General features: G+C 43.3%; 1 protein-coding gene across 4 annotated transcripts in view; it reads left to right on the top strand.

The window, feature by feature from the left end:
• DENND5B (DENN domain containing 5B) overlaps positions 1-21656 on the top strand; it is a 517562-nt gene that overhangs the window by 463296 nt on the left and 32610 nt on the right. For all 4 annotated transcript variants that reach the window (XM_069228198.1, XM_069228199.1, XM_069228197.1 and 1 more), the window contains one exon: positions 14681-14807. In XM_069228198.1, the coding sequence (XP_069084299.1) occupies positions 14681-14807 (127 nt within the window). The remainder of the gene's footprint in view (positions 1-14680; positions 14808-21656) is intronic.

The following is a 21656-nucleotide window of genomic DNA, read 5'->3' as shown; positions in this document are numbered from 1 at the left end:
TTTCACCGTATGTCAAGTTTGAAGGGAGTCTCCCTGAGCACTGCTCAGTTTTTTCCTCTATTACTTCAAAAAGGTTTTGGATTTCATCTATTTCCATTATGTCTGATACTAAAGGCTTCTTTCTTCCCTTCAAGACCTGTGGGGAAAAAAAGAGTTAATGTGGATGATCCACATAAAAACTGTATTTATTGTCTTTACCCTACTTATAAGGCTAAAGAATGCAAAATATGTCGTACTTTTCCACCTAAGACATTAAGAGACAAATAATGCAGATTGGTGCTGTGGCTACAGAAAACTAAACCCCCCAAAACATGTTTAGATGAAGATAGTGACTCTTCACTTAGTCACATACGAGGGCTAGATCCCTGTAGGGCACTTCTGAGGAGAGCAGAAAATCCCTCAAAGCTCACAACCAGTCGTGGGAATCTTAAGAAAGAAAAAAAAAAAAACACTCCTCTGCTGAAGCAACTTCATCTGCTCCATATAAGTCACAAAAAGAAGAAAAAAACTAAGACTACCTCAGACAAATCGACGACAGGAGGAAAATCTCCTTTCAAAACCCCGTTGAAGACTAAATCACAGTCGACGGCGGCATCGTCAATGACGACCGTCACCACCATATCGTCGACGAGACCATCTATAGCCTTGACAGCGACGACGACCTCTTCAGTTTAGGTTCCCATATCGTTGACGATGGCCACGGAGACGAGGAGCGATTCTGTTTCACTTCCAGTTTCAACTCCATCGGTTTCCCCATCAACAGTATCTATTACACCATTGACATAGTCGTTGGCTAAAGCCTCATTGACGACAACACCACAGTTGACGATTCCAGCGTTTACTTGCCATCCGCGGTCAATAATACCATTGATGACGTCATTGATGACATCATTGGGATTAAAAATCAAGACATTTACTAAACCTAGTCTGTCATACAGTCCCAACATTTCACCCCTCATGCCAAGTCACCTTCTGGACATGCATGAGTCAGATGAGGAGGGCCTTTTCGGACAGGCACATAGCCCTTCAGAACTCCATGTCAAATACCAGGAAGAGTATTATGAGGGTGACCAGAGTCAAGACTTTGAGGGCTGATAGCGTCAACCCTCCACCCATAAGCGCTCAGAGCGATTTCAGTACTATTCCGAACCTCATCGCACTCAGGAGGATGTCATTATGCCTTGCTCTCTAATAGAAGATCTGCAAGACATGTTGTCAGTTGATAGACGGTGTTTTCCTTCACAGGCAGTGGTGTGACCCTCAACCCCTCCATGAACAGCGTCTATTCCACCACCAACTATACCACCTCCAACTATGCCTGGGATGACACCACCGCTGCATGCTGTCTCCTCCTAGGGAGGATCCTTCCACCTCAGAAGATCAGAATAGGGAAGAAGGCGATTTACCCGGTCAGTCAGACGACTGGGATGACTACATTATTCCTACTCCATCTCCACATCATCACCCTCCTGCTGATTCCCCTCCAGAGTACATTTGTGTTTCACAGTATTATGGAAAGGGCAGCAGAAAGATTACACCTACCCATAACAGTGTAGCACTCTGACTGCTTATATGATATTAAGGACCACGCGTAGAAATCGGTCAGGTCAGTACCCATCATTGATCACATCTGGCAGGAGGATATTAAGATCATGAAAACCCCTACTACAGTGCCAGCGGTCCTGCTCCATATTGACCACAAATTCAGGGCCCCTGATGATTCCCCTACATGCCTGTCTGGGCATCCCAGGCCAAATTCCGTAGTTTCCCAAGCTGTGCAGAGAAGATCTAAAAATCCCACAGCCCCCATCTCCGTACCGCCTCTAGGGCAACTTCAGCAATTTTCTATCTAGGTTGACATGATCTGCCTTTATCATTACATCCTTCTTTGATCCAGGCTGTTTCAATACTTTTAATATTGAAGATAGCATTGCTGATACATGGTCTCCTCATATATGTATCTTTTCTAAAAATGCCTGGCAAGAGCTGCAGATTCTTTTCACTGCTTGTAGGGACTGTGATATGGCAATTCCCTGTGCTCCTGGTTGTGGTCATAATTTGCCCATAACCATTGCATAGTCCAAGTAAACAAGTTCATAGTCAATTGGAAAGGCATCAAGTTGTGTGTGCCAGTTTTACATAGCTAAACCTCGAGGCACCAGGGATAATGGGGGGGGCAAATGTATTTTCGGCCATTTCTGCCCCCCAGGGGGGTGGGAAGAGATCAGCCTATTTTAATTCGCCGATCTGCCCCCAAGGGGGGCAAAAACCACTAGGCACCGGGGATTTTTGTTGTTGTTGTTTTACAGATGGGAAGCGACCCCTTAGGCAAGGGTCTCTCCCCTGGAGGGGCAAACTGTATTTAGGCCATTTCTGCCCTCCTTGGGGGCAGATCGGACGATTTTAGGTCAATCTGCCCCCAAGGGGGCAGAAACCACTAGGCACCAGAGATCTTTTTTTTTTTTTTTTTTTTTGTGCCGTCACGCAAGGGGAGCGACCTTGTAGGCAAGGGTCGCTCGCCAGGAGAGGGTGGGGGGGAATTTATTTTAGGCAATTTATGCCCCCCCGGGGCCGGCTGAGCTAGAGGCCAAAATCCACAGGTAGGCACTTTGCAAAAAAACACCTGTTTTCTGTAAAAAAAATTTGATGTGTCCATGTTGTGTTTTGGGCCACTTCCTTTCGTGGGTGTTAGGCCTACCCACACAAGTGAGGTACCATTTTTATCGGGAGACTTGGGGGAACGCTGGGTGAAAGGAAATTTGTGGCTCCTCTCAGATTCCAGAACTTTCTGTCACCGAAATGTGAGGAAAATTTGTTGTTTTAGCCAAATTTTGAGGTTTGCAAAGGATTCTGGGTAACAGAACCTGGTCAGAGCCCCACAAGGCACCCCATCTTGGATTCCCCTAGGTCTCTAGTTTTCAAAAATGTGCTGGTTTGGTAGGTTTACCTAGATGCCGGCTGAGCTAGGGGCCAAAATCTACAGGTAGGCACTTTGCAAAAAACACCTCTGTTTTCTGTAAAAAAAAAATAAAAAAAAATGGGATGTGTCCACGTTGTGTTTTGGGGCATTTCCTGTCGCGGGCACTAGGCCTACCCACACAAGTGAGGTATAATTTTTATTGGGAGACTTGGGGGAACATAGAATAGCAAAACAAGTGTTATTGCCCCTTGTCTTTCTCTACATTTTTTCCTTCCAAATATAAGAGAGTGTGTAAAAAAGACGTCTACCTGAGAGATGCCCTGTAGCTCACATGCTAGTATGGGGACCCCGGAAATCAGAGATGTGCAAATAACCACTGCTCCTCAACACCTTATCTTGTGCCCATTTTGGAAATACAAAGGTTTTCTTGATAGCTATTTTTTACTCTATATTTCAGCAAATGAATTGCTGTATACCCGGTATAGAATGAAAACCCAAGGCAGGGTGCATTTATTGGCTCTGGGTACCTAGAGTTCTTGATGAACCTACAAGCCCTATATATCCCTGCAACCAGAAGAGTCCAGCAGACGTAACGGTATATTGCTTTATCTGACATTGCAGAAAAAAGTTAGAGTAAAACGTAGAGAAAAATTGCAGATTTGTTCACCTCAATTTCAAAAAAAAAAAATCCAGTTATTTTCTGTAGGAAACCCTTGTAGGATCTACACAAAAGACCCCTTGCTGAATTCAGAATTTTGGCTATTTTCAGAAATGTTTTGGTTTCTGGGATCGAGCATCGGTTTAATGCCCATTTCTGTCACTGACTGGAAGGTGGCTGAAGGCACAAAAAATCGTAAAAATGGGGTATGTCCCAGTAAAATGGCAAAATTGTGTTAAAAAATTGGGTTTTCTGATTCAAGTCTGCCTGTTCCTGAAAGCTGGGAAGCTGGTGATTTTAGCACCACAAACCCTTTGTTGATGCCATTTTCAGGGGAAAAAAACACAAGCCTTCTTCTGCAGCCCCTTTTTCCCATTTTTTTAAAAAAAACGAAATTTTCACTGTATTTTGGCTAATTTCTTGGCCTCCTTCTGGGGAACCCACAAAGTCTGGGTACCTCTAGAATCCCTAGGATGTTGGAAAAAAAGGACGCAAATTTGGCGTGGGTAGCTTATGTGAACAAAAAGTTATGAGGGCCTAAGCGCGAACTGCCCAAAATAGACAAAAAAAGGCTAGGCACAGGAGGGGGAAAAGGCCTGGCAGCGAAGGGGTTAATATAATCTCGGATCCAGCATTGTCATCTGTGTTATTAGTCCTGATTGTGTTCTGTAATCTGCCTACACTCTAGTCAGTCTACCATTCTTCAGTTCTAGAGCAGAGATCTTTCTTCACTAGCCATAATTTATTAAATACCATTACAGACTTCCTAGGCATTTAAACTCTGGAATGTAGATTCTGTGCTGTCATAATATATAGTACTATAGTTTAATATTTTCAGATTTCATGCAGGGCAGGTGGGAGGGACAAAGGCAGCGAGTTGACAATGGAGGGTAGGCAGGAGGGCTTGAGCAGCACACAGACAACAAAGTAGGCGGGAGGGGCAGGTGTAGAGAGAAGACCATGGTGGGAAGGTAGGAGGGGTTTGGGAAGCACAGTGGACAACAGGGAGTTAGCAGGGGCAGCAAGCCGATCATGGAGGGAAGGCAGTAGAGGCAGGGGCAGCACAACAGACAACAGAGGCATGATAGAAGGAGTGGGGGCAGCACTTGGAACATAAAGAGCTGGAAGGAAGGGCATCAGCAGCAAGCTGGCCACGTTGATCTGGTGGGAAGGGCAACACAATTATCCAATAAGGACTGGTATAATAGGTAGCAGCAGGATACAGACCACAGAAGGCAGCCCGGAAGGGCAGGGGCAGCAAACTGACCATGGAGAGCAGTCGAGGAGGGGCAGGGGCAGCAAACTAACACTCTTTGTCCTCCCACAAGGGCATAAGCTTTGGACAAAACATCCAGGTATGAAAACGCAGTACTAACATTAGGTTATTCTGAGTTCTGATACTAAGCAGAGATTGAGAGTACCTTCCACATAGAACAAAGCTTAAACGTGTTTTAGGTTGCTTTTCTCCGTAATTCAAATGCTAAAGGTTAGGCTATTCACCAGCAATCACATGTTTAAATACACACCATAATGACCATTATTATGCCTCATGAGATCAAAGTTGTGGTAATGAAAGCTTAGCAATGTAACCCACACTACTGCAAAGGTATATGCAACAACATTGTCAACCGAATGATGGGCCAAAGGTGATATTCCTTGATGAAACAAAAATGCAACATCACATGGGTCGCATTCCAACAGAAACAATGCAGAAATGGGCCACCACCTGACCTCAAAAGACAATTGGTGTGTGTGATTCAACTTCCATGGACTATCGACATGAATAAAAGTGGCCATACAAATCAGTTAAAGGTCCCCGCAGTGCAACGTCCAGGGCCAATCAAGTCAATTCATGAGTTGACTTCATCTGATGATCTGTGTTAGGGACCACATCACAGCCCCCAAACAAGGCCCAAATGGCGGGACACATCACAGAAAAGGACTTTGAAAATCAGTCTACTTCTGATTTATCTTAAGGGGCGAGACAAATTTCAACAAGATCTTTATAAAGACGCCACCTTATAATGATTCATAGAAGAGTGGCACCTAAGGCAGGTTGACCACCTCGACCAAAAAAAAGAAAAAGCAGCAGACTTCTGTAATGGGTGATTGACAGACTACAGTTTGTAGCAAGTAAAAACTCATCAAAATGCACGGTTGTCCTGACACCCACTCACAGGACAATAAGCATGGAACTTTGAGGCATATAGGTATGTAATGCCATTTTAATTCTTACTTAGAAAAACAGTCCCACAACAGGGAATAAAACCTACTAGTGGTAGGTAACATGAAATCCGCATCCCACAAATTACAAATAAAGTTAAAGCATATTGAGAGCACGCAAATTAAACTAAATATAAAATGTTTGTTGCATGGTAATTAAGTACATAGACATTCTCTTTAGTCAGTGGCGCAGCAGCTACTAGTCATTGCTCATTACATTCAATAAACTATGTTGTACTAATTTCTAATCTTCGGTTCTGGAGTAGCCTGCTACTCAGTGATTAAAGTGCTTCAGCGCTTCATCTAGGGTTGTAAGAGCTACATGAATACATTTACAATTACAGTGGTATACACATACAAGCAAAAGTCTAATGTAGAAGAGTTGTTTGTCACTATTCATACTTCTCTCCCTCCTCTGCAAGTGTTAAATGCCGCTACATAGTCTATGCATAGCATGTGAATCTAGAAAAGATTTAATGCTGGAAGACCTGTAATGATGGTTTTGCAGCCTGAGGCTCTTCTGAATTCACATGCGACCCTGTCCCCACCCCAGTGAAGGAGAACCCCCAAAAAGTTAGGAAAAAATAGTTACAGAATAAATAGCTACACTCAATAAAGACTTATGTACTTTGGGCTGCTTGAGTTTTTCGGGGAAGTCAAATATACCACTCTATACATAAAGGAGAACACGTTTTCTCTCATACAATAATGTTTACAGTTTACTATCACACAGTAGAATGATAAAGCCAAAAATAGCAACTGCATTGCTAGTATTGCAAACATACACATGAAAGAGCAAAATAAAAAATAAATAAATAGTGAATATATGTGTATATACATGTGTGTCTGTATACGTGTGTGTGTGTGTGTATATATATATATATATATATATATATATTATGGATGATATTATAAAAAATGTCAGTGTTGTAATATTATCTGGGGTAACGTAGCAGTGATTTGCAAGGGCACAAGTTTTAATTACCTTAGGGCACAAGTTATAATTACTTGAAATAACTCTAACTATAACAGCTGAATTTCTGTGATTTGTATGACTGAAATGTGAGCCTAACTATAATGTCCCTGTAATCTTTGTTTTTTTTAAGTGAATTTCTGTTTTTGTCAAATTCTGTTTCCTAACTATAATGCCACTGTAACCTTTGTTTTTTTTTTTTTAGTGAATTTCTATGCTTTTTTCTTACGTAAAGTAATTTTCAATACTTTCCGTTAATCCAACCACTGCTCCACACAGTCTTGCGATTAACCCCCTATAGTCACCCTACCCAGTGCCACACATGGCCTTTGGCTGTGCACAAAGGGGGTTGGGTGCGGGTCCTCGCCTGCGGCCAGGCCCTGTGGCCTATTCTGTATAACCACCCAACGCTGCGCCACGCAGGGCCTTTGGCCTTGTGTGGTGAAGGGTGGCCGCAAGGCCTGGCCTAATGAAGTGCCTCTTTGTTTAGTAGAGATGTGATCATATTCATGTGCATCAACAATGCGTCTTCAAAATCTGTGGAAAACGCCCTCATGGTCGTTTTAGTAAGCCACCCGTCTTCCTGGAAAAATAGGGGGAAGGCGTTGCAAACCACTAATGTATATGGGGGGTGGGGCCAAAAGGGCGGGGCTAGGTCATTTGACATATTTGTAGTTTTTCTCAGCAGCAGATGACAAGAATGAACCCACTTGTCAGTCACTACATGAGTTACTGCGCTTTGAAAAAGCAAGGATGCAAACACCTCCATCAAGGATTACAGATAACTTTTCATGGTGGAAATTTTGAGAAAAAGCACTTGCTTTCCCTTGGCCACATGCAAGACAATAGGATGATTAGTATTTTACAGAAGTGGAGCTTCACTTTGGGCACCTGCTTTGGTTATATCCAGTTGAGGTTTAATTTCTGTGAAATAAGCATCGTGCCACATTTTTTTTTTTTTCAGGGACCGCAGGGAAGCCTCAAGACCCCGTGGTCCAAGCCGGCTCCCCATCTCCTGCCAGAGTCTGCATTAGTATCACATACAGGGAGCATCTGGAAATACATCCCCCTGTGTAGGGGAGCAATACTTTCATCTCTTTCCCTGCCCACATGTCTGTAGACAGGGAAAGAGTCGAAAACCCAGCTTCTAGCAAGCATGAGTATTTTGACAGCTCTTGCTTACTAGAAGTGGAGTGTTTGCTTTTGCTTGGTCAGAGCTTTCACAGCTCCTGGCAAGCAAAAGCAAATATCTGTCTCCAGAGGGTGGGAGAAAGCAGGAGCCGGCCCTGGTGGGTGGTGGTTTTCTGGGCCATGTATGGAGGGGGGCCAAACGGCCACCCTCCTTTTTTTCTGCACGAGCCAGCCCTGGGGAGTTGGAGGTCCCTAGGGACGTATATGGCCTGCGAAGGGGAGGGGACCCTTATTCACTTTTTAAAAAGCAATTGGCCCAGGGAGGTGGTGGTCCCCAGGGCTGGGAGGGGGTTTGTGCGTCACCCTTTTTATTTTTTTATATCGAACCCCATAGTGATGTTGGTCCTCGGGCAGGTCACAGCAGCCCTCCACATAATATCAGCCTTAGACCCGGGTAAATAGTAGTTCCCAGGGCGTTACTAAGCATTTTGAAGGGGGGACCCATGCACCCCTCCTTTATGTTTTAAAAATAAACTCTGCATGCCCCCGGGATCTGGCTACAATTATAACGAGTGTTGGAGACCACATTTCTTTTTTTTAATTCATGGCGAAATTCACAAATATTGAAATTAAAAAAAATCTTTTTTGTCTTGGCAGTGTCCCAGGGTGCCCCAGGACCAAGGCTAGGGCAATAGGGTTGCATTTTTTGGGGGTACTCGGTTTATGCATCAAAATGGCTGCCAAACCTTCCTGGTTGAAGTGTTGACACTATATATACAGAGGATGCAATGTGGTCAAATTGAGTGGTGCACTCGGTCTGCTTGTGCCACATTGGTAAAGGAGGTGTCCCACTAGGGCGGTTCTTGAGGTCCAGTGGTCGCCTCTGCCAAAAGCGGCATGACCTACTGAAACCAACACGATGGCTCCTACATGGCCACTTCAGGCTCTCCCCGGCAGCGAGAGAGACTCTTTAAGCTTGATGCTCAGGGTCTGGGATGCGCATTGAGCTCAACTCGCAATAAAGCAGACTTACACAACAGCGCCCCCTTAGAGACAAGCAAGTCCCAGGAGAACACTGATGGGGGCACAAAGCAGGCAGCCCAGCCCAGCTCATCAATATCAGTGACAGAAGGGTAGTTCCTCCTGCAGTCTTGCAATCCAGAGGTGGCAGGTTCCCACAAAGAAGTAGATAGCAGAGACAGCAGTTCTTCCTGGCAATGTGCAGATGTCTGGTGAGACCATAGTCAAGGGGGCAGCAGGGCAACAAACAGAAAAGCAATCCAGTGAGTCCTTTATGCCACCCAGCAAATAGCAGGCAGCAGGGCAACAACAGCAGAGCAGTCCAGATGAGTACAGACTCAGTCCCAGTTCCCCAAAAGTACTCTAAAATCATGGGGTCAGAGCTCCTGTACTTATACCCTAAAAATGTCTTGGTTTAAGGGGTGACTTCAAAGGAACCCTTTCCAATGTAATGCAACCCCTTTCAACCCAGCCCTGGCTCCAGACATTAGTAAGGGATAAATCAGCCCGTTGTGTTAGGGCAGGCCACAGAATATTGACATGTGAGGTGTGAACAACCCTCCCTTTCCCCAGCCCAGGATGACTATCAGTATGCAGATGCCTCTTCTGTATTGTGGCTCTCTGCCCTAGACGTGGTTTGGAGTCAGGTTGCAAAACACTAGAGTTATAAGCACAGAGAAAAGCTGACTTTCTAAAAGTGCCATTTCTACAATAGTAATATAAAATCCGACTACACCAGGAAGCAGGACTTCTAACTGCCATTCCAAACATACCAAACATGCCCACGCTACTGCTTCCAGATCAGGAATTACCACTTGACAATATGTAAGGGAATTCCCAATGCTAACCTATGAGAGGAGCAGCCCACACAGTAGTGAAAAACGAAATAGGCTGTTTAGTTTTTCACTACTGTGACATGTAAAAACAAAAATACATGCCCTACCTTTTACATCCACAGCACCCTGCCCATAGGGCGATTGAGGCCTACCTTAGCGAAGACTTAGACATAGTAAAAAGGGAGTTTAGGCCTTGGCAAGTAGTTTGATTTGCCAAGTCAGTGTGGCAGTGAACTGCGCACACACAGGCACTGCAGTGGCAGGCCTGATACATGGTTGAAAGGCTATTCTGTTGGTGGTTCAATCAGCGCTGCAGGCTCAATATTAGCATTTAATTTACAGGCCCTGGGTATATAGTATACCACTTTAAAGGGACTTGCAGGTAAATACAAAATGCCAAACAGGTGTAAGCCAATTAGGCCACGTTTTAGGGGAGAGAGCACATGCACCTTAGCACTGGTAAAGTGCCCAGAGTCCTAAAGCCAACAAAAAGAGGGTCAGAAAAATAGGGGGAGAAAGACAAAAAGTTTGGGAATAACCCTGCAGTAAGAACCATTTCCAACAACCACACTCTGGGTTTTCAAGGTGTCAGCATATTTATTCAAATAAGGTTGAGCTGTAAACACTAACGCGTTTAGACTCCAAGGCTTATCTACATTTACAATATAGCATTTTATTGTGCTTGCTTAAAGTACGGCCCACCAGTACAGAAGATCAGTTTTGCTCTAATGTAACAAAGGGGAAACAGTCCATATAAATACCCTATTGCCAGAGAGAAATACTTTGTTCTTATGTCAGTAAGAAGATGTGACACGTCGCCTGCTGCCGAACAGGTGCAGTGTCAGGGGGTTTGTGTGCACATGATCACACATATGCGGTGGCAAAGATAATATTTAATAATTAAGTTGCAAGACTGATATCTATATTCTAAAGGAACAATGCCTCATATTGGGTAGATGTTGGAACTAGAATATCATGAGAACCTAGTGCCATTAACTTCAAATATTATCTGCCGTATCACCTTTGGGGACTTGAGCATTCCCATAATTACACACAATCTGTGTTTGTACTTGAACATCAAAACCTTCACACTCTGTGTGGGAATTCGAGCCTTGCTTTTGCATACTATTTCAGTGGAGACGTGGGCACAATCATTGTCCTCCACTATCCCTGTGGGGATTGTACATCGTAATAATCACACACTATCTTTGTGGGGACTTGCACATGATTACCTTCACACCTTATCTCTGTGAGTACTTGAACACTCATATAATTGTACACCATCTCTGTGTAGACGAACATTATCTTCACACACATTATGTGAACATCCCTGTAAACACACACTGGGGACTTAAGCATCCCATTAATCACAAACCATCTCGGTGAGCTCTTGAATATCATAATCTTTTCACCATACATTTATGGTGAATTGAACATTATCTTGAGACACTGTTTCAGTGGGCAATTGAACAAATTTATCTTTACAAACTATCTCAGTGGGTACTTGAACACAATCATCTTCACACAATGTCTGGGGACTTGAATATCCCTACAACCACATACTATCACTGTGAGGACATTGACATCACATTGACATGGTGTCGCATCATCTCTCTGGGGATTTGCATGTTCCTATACTCATCTCTTTTTGGGCATGAGCATCCCTCTGGCCGCACTCTCTGTGTGGAGACTTGAACATTGTATGTTCACAGTATTTCAGTGGGAACCTCAACAACATTATCTTCACACACCATTTCTCTGGGGACTTAAACATCCCACTAACCACAAACTCTCTACATGGACATCTCTCTAATAACACACTATCTTTGTGGGGACTTGAACATGACTACCTTCCTATACCATCTATGTGGGCACTTGATCATTCCTGTAGTTACACATCTCTGTTTAGACTTAAGAATAGTTATCTTCACCCTCTCTGTTTGGGGACATCGGGGATTGTTTTTACATGTTATTTCAGTGGGGACTTGAACACGGTCACCTTCACATACTGTCTCCGTGGGGACTTGAACATCCCTATATCCACACACTATCTTTGTGGGGACTTAAAGATCACAATAACAACACACTGTCTTTGTGGTGACTTGAACGTGATTACCTTCTCACACTGTCTATGTAGGCACTTAAACATTCCTATAATTAAACACAATCACTGTTTTGACTTGAGCATCACTATCTTAACATTCTGTGTGGAGATTCAAGAATTTATTTTGCATGCTTTTTCAGTGGGAGCTTGAAAACAATCATCTTCCCACACTATCTCTGAGGGGACCTGAACATCCCTATAATCACACACTTGTCTTTGTGGGGACTTGAACATCACTATAATAACACCCTATCTTTGTGGGGACTTGAACAGTATTACCTTCCCACACCATCTGTGTGGGCACTTGAACATTCCTGTAGTTACACACAATCTCTGTTTTTTACTTGAGAATCATTAACTTCACACACACTACGTGGTGATTCAGGCATTGTTTTGGCACATTATTTCAGTGGGGACTTGAACATAATCATCTTCACACACTATCTTTGTGGGGACTTGAACATCTTAATAGATACACACTATCTTTGTGTGGTCTTGGGCATGATTACCTTTACACCCTATCTCTGTGAGGACTTGAGCACTCATAATTGTACAGCATTTCTGTGAGGACTTCCACATAACCTTCACACACATTATCTGAACATCCCTATAACCACACACTGGGGACGTAAACATCCCTATAATCACAACTTATCCCAGTGGGGACTTGAATATCATAATCCTTATAATGTGTTTGTGGGGGGACTTGATAATTGCCTTTAGACACTATTTAAGAGGGCAATTGAACAAAATTACCTTTACACACTATTTCAGTAGAGACCTGAACATCCCTATAACCACACACGATCTTTGTGGGGACTTAAACATCCGTATAATCACATAATATTTCTGTGCGGACTTCAACATCACATTGTCATGGTATGGACTTGAACATGATTCCCTTCTCATAACATCTCTCTGAGGACTTGCATATTCTTTTACTCAAACACTATCTATGTTTGAACTTGAACATCCCTATCTCCACATTATCTGTGTGGAGACTAGAATAGTGTCTTTTCACAGTACTTCATTGGGGACTTTAACAAGGTTATCATTACAAACTATGTCTCTGGGAACTTGAACATCTCAATACCCATACACTATCTCTATAGGGGCATGAACATCGCTATAATCACACACTCTCCTTGTGGGGACTTGAATATCAATATAATAACACAGTATGGGGACTTGAACATTATTACCTTCCGACACTTTGTATGTGGGTACTTGAACATTTCTATAATTACACACAATCTCTGGACTTGACCACCATTATCTTCACCCTCTATCTGTGCGGGTTTGAACACTGTCATTACACATTATTTTAGTGGGGCCTTGAACATAATAATCTCTCACAATATCTCTGTGGGGACATCACAATCCCAATAATCACACTACCTTTGACGGGACTTGTACATGAATTACTTCACACTATCTCTGTGTGGGTACTTGAAAATAATTATCTTCTCACTCTACTTCTGTGGGTACTTTTGTCATAACTGTAGTCATCATCGCTGTAGAGACTACTGTAATCACATGCCACTACTGCGGGTTTTATCGCACACCACCCCTATGTACATTAACATTGCATGCATTCCTAGGGAGACGTGCAGTAGCTACGTTGACAAAAAATATAAGTAACTGATCAGCTCTGGGTTCCACTAAACCATATTGCTTATTTGCATCTGTTATTTCCTTTTGAGTGCTAGTTCCTTTATCTCCTAAGATTTTGAGTGCTAAGCAATGGGTTAAATACAGTTGTGCCTATCGGTAATCATGATATATATTTTGTGAATCATTATTAGCATAATCCATTTATTTGTACCCTTAGGATATGTGCAGCAATTTTTTAATAGATTGTTATTTGTGTATGTTGGTAGTTGATAATAAAATAAACATTTAGCCATGTGCCTTTGACTGTATTCAGTCACAAATGGTAATTATGTAGTAGGTCCTCACAAGGATGGTAGCACATGTTCAAGTCCCCACAACAATTGTTCTGTGCACAGCATTAAATAACAATATATTTACAAATTTGAAGCTGGATCCTGAATTATGATCTTATTTCTTAAAATTTTTCTATTATTAGTATAGTTAAAAAATATTGGGAAAGGTTAGTTCCCCACAAGGCAGGTGTCCACACATAGTCCCCACAAAGATGGTAACACATGTGTGTGTGTGTGCGGTGACTCAGCTGCTCCCTGGAAAGTTTTGGGGTGATCTGTCCCGGGGGTCCCAAAACACATTTTCCCCATTCATTTTTCTGTAGGGATCTGGAACAGCAATAGCGCAGAAACTATTGGACAGAATTAAACCACATTTGGCTGAAAGGTAGCTTGTGGTCCAGAATGCGACCTTTTTTTGTGTTGGTGTAATTCTGTTAGGTAGTTTTTGAGAAATTAAGTGGACTATCTATATATGTACATGCATATATATATGTGTGTGTGTGTGTGTGTGTGTGTATAATAATTTGCATTACTTCACACATTATTTCTAAAGTTACGTTTTGGGACTCTCCTAAACTGTTCATTTTTCATTTTGTATGGATTCAAAAGTAGGACAATTGTATAATAAATGCGAGATAGAAATCTTAATGGCAAGCATGTGAGTCACATCTTTTCTTTCTCGGGAAAATTGACTACAGCCAAATAAAATAATTTTTGTGAATGCCTGTCTCGCAGGAAACCTTTTCAGTATTTTTGTGCCTCAGCTCAATTTGGATGGGGTCCTGACTAACCAAAAACTTTGGTATATCGATCTGCTGGTACCATGCCCAACTTATTTTTATTTATTTTATTTATTATTTTTTACACAGAGAGGTAGTCTGACCATCCTGCTGTGTGGAGAAAATGGTCTCGTTGCTGCACTGGAACAGGTTTTCCAGCATGGATTCAAACAAGCCCGAATGTTCCAAAAGAATGTCTTCCTCTGGGATTTCATAGGTAAATGGCATGCGATTTGTTTACCTCCATTTGGTGCAAGTAAGTAATAAGTTAGTATTAATCTAGCAAAACATTCTGCCCTATGAAAAGCCCAGTCCTCCTTGACAAGGTAACAATCTGTTTTACAGAGCAAAGAGGCACTTTCTTTGGGTACACGGAAATGTTTTGTCTAATGTGACCAGATATTTTTTCAAGTCCGTGCATAATATATTAAACCAACTCCCACTTGAATTAAAAAATAAAATAATAGAATAGTTTTTGGATATCTACTTTTTCTGTTACAGCGTTTTTTCTTTTCTGCTGGTCCTTCGTTCCAGGTTACTTGCTCTGCATTGTCTCGTTCTTTATATTCCTCTGATTTGCTCGATTATTTCCTTCGTTTTTTTCACTTTCTGTTTCTGCAGAATAAGTGCCTGATTACTATCTTGACAGGGAGGTTTACTCCTTCACAAATGTGATGGATATCCTGTCCGCCGCTTTATGATACCCATAGAATATAATACTGCAGATGGGATATCCGTCACATTTGTGATCAAGTAAACCCCTCCGCCTAGATCTAAATCAGGCCCTTAGTTTTACTGTCCTTCAGAGGCATTCATATAGGATTGGAATTATTGGAGAAGCTGCCAAAATGAGATTTACTAGGATGATAACTTCACCGTCTAGTCTTCTGTAGGAAAGTTCCTCTTTCTGGCATGGCTACAACCACTTTTTGCCTGTTGTCGGTGTGCTTAGATTGTTTTCACTGGGATCCTGCTAACCAGGACCACAGTAAGTGTGCTTTCTCCTCTAAATGTGGTTGTCTTGGTACCTTTACACCCCACAATTGGCATACTGGTGTACCCCTGTAAGTTCCTAGTATATAGTACATAGGTACCCAGGGCATTGGTACACCAGGGGTCCCCCAGGGGCTAAAGCATGTATTATGCCACCTATGGAAGCCCATGCAAACTGTGTCTACAGTCCTGCCACTTGCAGCCTGCGTGAAAAGGTGCATGCACCCTTTCACTACTGGTCACTATACCAGGAAACTGTAAGTCACCCCTATGGGCAGGACGCAGGTCCCCATGTGTCTGTGCCCCATTGCAGGAGCAGAGGTGCCCCTGTGAATTCCACTTTCAATTCCCTGGACTTTGTATGTGCAGGGAAGCCATTTTAGCTATGTACTGGCCATAAGTCACTACCTATGGTCCAGCTACATAATGGAACTTTGAACCTAGGCCAGTATGATGCCAGTATTGGTGGAATGGTTCCATGCACTCTGGGGGCTCCTTACATTACCTCCCCCCTCCCCAGTATTGCTCCTACCAGTCTTCCAGGGCTTGGAAGCAGCTTCTCAGACAGGATTCTGCGGTCCGCCTGCTTGACCAGCTCAAGCAGGGGAAGGCAGAACAAAGGATTTCCTGTGCGAGGGGGGTGCAGTCTACTCTCCCTTGGAAATAGGTGTTACAGGGCTGGGGAGGGGTAGCCTCCCCATGTCACAGGTTTGCTTTGAAGGGTACATTTGGTGCCCTCCTTCCATAATCCGGTTTGCGCCAGTCCGGGGCCCACCAGTGCCTGCTCTGGTGTGAAACTACACAAAGGAAATTGGGGGTGACCACTCCCCGCTCCATCACCACCCCAGAGGTGGTGTCCAGAGCTCCTCCAGGTGGCCACTTGATTCTGCCATCTTGAAATCAAGATGGGTAAAGGCCCCTGGGAGCATCTGACTGGCCGGTGTAGGCAGATGACGTCAGTGACCCCCTCTGATAGGTGGTCACCTTGCAAGGTGACCAAGCCCCTGTTTGGGCTATTTAGGAACTCCTTTGCGGATGGGTCCCCAGATTCGCTGTGCAAGACTCCACCAGGACTCCTCTGCAACAACCCCTTCTGCTGCTGGCCGCCAGAACCACTAGTGTACTTCACAGGAACTGAACAAGACTGTAATACTGAGATGACCTCTTCTTGCAACATTGTTTCCGCAGCTCCTGTCAGCCACTTGCAACAGTTCAACAGCTGTGCATCCTCTGCGGTCGGCAAGACTTCAGCTGCACCAAAGAAGCAAGAAAGAATCTCCCTTGGAGTGACGGAGTCACTCCCCTGCATTTGCAGGCCCTAAAGCAACAAAGGCAGGCTCTTGGGATCTGCGAACATTCTCCAACACATGTGGTCATTCCGAGGGGTCCTCTGGATCCTCTCTGCCTTCTGTTCAACTTGGTAGACAGTGAGTTCTTGCCTCTTCCTCCAAGACAGAACCTCTGTGCACTCTGGCTGTTGCAGCAACCAAGGCTTGCGGACTCCTGCTCCGAGGGATCTTCAGGCTCAAAGTAGCCTAGCCCCCAGCAACCTACCTCTGCAAGGACAGTCTCCTCCCTGCTGCGCCAGCGACAAGTGACTCCTCTTCTGGTGTGCTGCCTAGACCTCACTGTGACTTACTGTGCCTGCTGCCAGTGGGGTGCTCCTGGGGTTCCAACTGCTTCTGCTGGCTCTTCTGTCTTTTTAGGGTCAACCCGGACTCCCCTCCAAGAGGTCCCCAGGACCTTGCTGGTCCTCTTTAGCTCTGCAAATCTCCAACAGCTCCAGTTGCATTTGTTTGTGCTTGTTGGTGGTACTCCTGACCACTGACCCATCTGCTATCCAGCGACCATCAAGGGACAGCTCCTATGTGACTTCAGAATTTCCAAACAATGTTAGGTAGCAGAAATAGTCATGGTCAACCCGGAGGTGATAAGCTTCTGAAACATTGTGATATTGAGTATTGTATTTTGTTCATTACAGTGTTAACAGGTCAGCATGTCTTAGATCTGTCCTCGGCTTATTTGACAGAGATAATTAATACCTTGTTGGAACATAGCTTTTATGTTTCGAGCCATCAAAAATTCTAAAAAAGATGCACCACCAATTACCCCGCAGACAGACCAGCCTATAAGTCAGCCCTGAACGACTACCACTACCTCATCAAGACCACCAAGAAAAACGCAACCACCACCTGTATCAACACTGCAGCCAGCCACTCGATATAACTCTTCAGAATCATCAAGGAATTCTCAAACCTGACAGCCACAGAAACCACCATCTACCGTTCGCAGGCGCTTTGTGACTCCCTCTCAGACTACTTCCACCCCAAGAGCTACATCATATACAAAGGCTTCGAACCCCAACCACCCATGCACAGCCAAGTCAATCCCCCTCAACCAACGCACATCATCTACTCAGTAACCTCCTTGTCCCCCATCACTGGACCAACCACGCAGCCATCATGGCATCCATCCACTCCGGGGCCCCCACCGATCCGTGCATGCACCGGCTCTTAAACCTCAAAACCAGTGCCATCAGCGAGGAACTACCCACCATCCTCAACACCTCCATCACCATGGCATCTTTCCTGCACAAATGAAAGCACGCAGTGGTAAGGCTCCTCCTCCTCAAAAAGCCTACAGCGGACCCCAGCAATTCCAAAAGCTACAGATGCATTTCCCCACCTACCTTCTCTGTGAAAGTACTAAAAAAAGCCATCAGTCAACAGCTCACCGACTACCTCAAGCGGAACGAGCGCCTCTATTTGTCACAGTCAGGCTTCCGAACCAATCACAGCACAGAAACTGTGCTGATTACAGCCACAGATGACATCAGGACACTCCTCGACAAAGGGGAATCGGCAGCCTTGATCCTTCTCGACCTCTCAGCAGGGTTCAACACAGTGTCCTACTTCACTCTCCTCAACAGCATTCGAGATATTGGCATCTGGCAAAACTCCCTCAAATGGATTGTCTCGTTCATCTCAGGCCTCACCCAGAACATCCACCCCCCTACACCTCCTCACCCAAGGATATCTTCTGAGGTGTACCCCAGGGATCCTCCATCAACCCCACACTATTCAATATCTGCATGACCCCCTTCGCACACATTGTCAGATACTATGGACTAAACATAGTCGCCTATGCCGACGACACCCAACTGATCCTCTCACTCACTGAGGACCCACTCAACACCAAAGCCAACTTCCACAACGCCATGATTGAAGTAGTGTCATGGATGAGAAAGAGCTGCCTCAAACTGAGCACTGACTAGACAGAAATTCTGATCTTTGGGAAGGACACCTCCAATTGGTACAACAGTTAGTGGCTAGCAGAACTCTGAATTACACCGGCTCCATCAAACCACGCACGCAACCTTGGAATCATCCATGACAACCAACTATCCATGGACCATCAAATACTCAATCGCCTCCTCCTACTTCTACATCCTCTGCATGCTATGTCGCATCTTTACCTGGATTCCCACCAATGCCAGAAAAACTATTACGCACGCGCTGATCACCAGCCGCCTAAATTATGGCACTGCACTCTATGCCAGAATATCCTCCCACCTACCCAAAGGACTCCAGACACTACAGAATGCTGCCACCAGTCTCATCCTGAACCTCCCCAAGTGTGTAAGCATCATGCCCCACCTCAAAAACCTCCACTGGCTTCCTGTTCAGAAGAGGTGCCACTTCAAGATCCTCACCTTCAAGGCTCTTCACAACATAGGCCCGGCCTACATCAACCACCGTCTGCACTTCCACATCCCTTCAAGACAACTTCACTCCGCCTCATTCAACTTTGCACATACCCTCTGCAACAGCCACAGCACAGGCCGGTCTTTTTCCTACATAGCAGCTGAGTCCTGTAAAGAACTTTCTGTCCACCTCAGAACAGCCCCCTCCATGGCGGATTTCAAAAGGAAACTCAAGACATGACTATTCAGCAAGACCAGCGGCTCCAATAGTTCCCAGATACCCCTAGGGGTGACAGCGCAGCACTCTATGAATGCTTGATTGATTTACAATAAACTAATTTCTTGCATACCCTAATGAGAGCTTTCATTCATATTTGCTTTGCTGTGTCATGTGCCTTTTATTTCATAGAAGCAATGTTTTGTGCTTTGAGTGTTTTCCTGTAACGGACTTAAAAACGCAGTACTGACATCTGATATAAAGTACGTTTGTGAATAGCTTTTCTAGGTTTGTGATAAAGTGGTTTCTTTGTGGCAGCACTGGGACCTTATCCTTTTTTTTAATCCATATATTTTATTGAGCAAATAAAAAATATGACAATGACACCTGCATTAATACAGAAAATTCAGAAACCCAAATTTGAATCTATTACATGAAGAATTCAATTTTAGAATAAATGAGTATGACACTCATTCCATTATTATCAGTAAATATACAAAACAAGGATATCAACATGACACATAATTGTTGTAACTGTGAAATTAAAAATAAATAAAAATGAAGAAAACAAAAATGGAAAATTGGGTGCTACACGTCAAATATCTTATAAAACAGTATTATAAAATACTGTTCGAATTCTACATACTAAAAAAATAAAAATGACATATCTAGCCTTATTCTTTCCTCTAACAAAGTATTGAAAGACCAAGTTTGTAATCAGAATTGTGTTTAATAAATTTAATATCTAAGGAGGTTTGCGAGTGGCATGTGCAATATCGAAGAAACAGTTGTTTTAATTAAAAGTTTGTAATTGCAGACCAGATTGTATCTCTGTTAATAAGAGTTCATGTTATAACTCTGTAGTGTGGTTTTGAAATACAACATTCCACCAAGCCTTGATAGAGGTATTACCAGCAGATTTCCAATTATAATTTGTAAAGCATTACTTAAAAGTGTATTAGTAAATTTATTTTGCAGTGGACAAATACATAAACCTATCATGAAAACCACCCAGAAAAATATTTCGATTGAAAAAAGTAACTTCAAATCACGTTTCCGTAACTTCTTCCTAGACTTCATGCCAAAGCTGGGAAATGTTTGAGCAATTAAATAACTCATACTTTTGTTTACTGTGAAAGACTATCGTATGTCCTGAGGAAATGTATTCAACTTAAATAGGGAAGCTGCAGTATAATATAATGTGGTATAACAAAGCATAGGCAATGTAGTAGCCTTCAGTGTCTGTCGAGATCAGCTTTGTATCTTCCTTATTTGTGCTGTAATTTTTCTAGTGACCACTAGGCAGCACTAGATAAAAACAGGTGTTTAAACATAGCTGTATTTTCTTAGATTCGGTATTCTTTTAGCAGGATGAATGGCAAATCTACTAACTGCAAAACCAAAAAGCTCCTGTAGGTGGGTCAAACACAGAAAGATAGGAAAGGAACAAGTTGGAACAAAGCAACTTAAAATAATATGAAAGCCATTCAATCTTGAGCAAGTATTGGCTCTCTGCAGTATTGTTTATAATTCTGTTTCCCGGCTGACAGCAGGACCCCAAAAAAGAAAAGTGTTTGATGGTACTAGCTGAACATAATTTTGAGAGAATCTGAACCACGCTCTGTTCCAACTGGAATTTGACCAAACATAACCCAATTCAACAACAATTTAATGCTAACCTTCTCAGTTAAGACAAAAAAATCTATAAATATTCGAAGTTCTGCTGCTATTGATGCTATTATTATGTTAGTGCTACTAAACTGAGTATTATTTGCAATAGAAGATAAAACCTTCAGACTCTGACGGATCACTAGGACTAATGTATCATATCCCCACTTGTATTTCCGAGGGAGATCATGTGTACGAGATATCCATGTTTAACCAATTAAACAATTATATTAATCCCTGGACTTCCATTTCTTTCAAAATGATGTTTTGCCCTTGTTTTTAACATCATTATAATACCATAAGACAGTAATTCCCAACATCTGGTCTGGAGACCCTTGGGGGACTGCGAAGCCGCCGCCTCAGGGGGTCCTTGACTGCTTAAAAATTATTAACTAATTGTAAAGAAATGGCTCCCTGTTGCAGTTACTCCCCACTTTTTGCCTGATACTGATGCTGACTTGACTGAGAAGTGTGCTGGGACCCTG

The sequence above is a fragment of the Pleurodeles waltl genome, chromosome 4_1, assembly GCF_031143425.1.
Source record: "Pleurodeles waltl isolate 20211129_DDA chromosome 4_1, aPleWal1.hap1.20221129, whole genome shotgun sequence".
NCBI lineage: Eukaryota > Metazoa > Chordata > Amphibia > Caudata > Salamandridae > Pleurodeles > Pleurodeles waltl.
The sequence above is the reverse complement of the archived record's forward strand: the minus strand, read 5'-3'. Positions and strand labels throughout refer to the sequence as shown.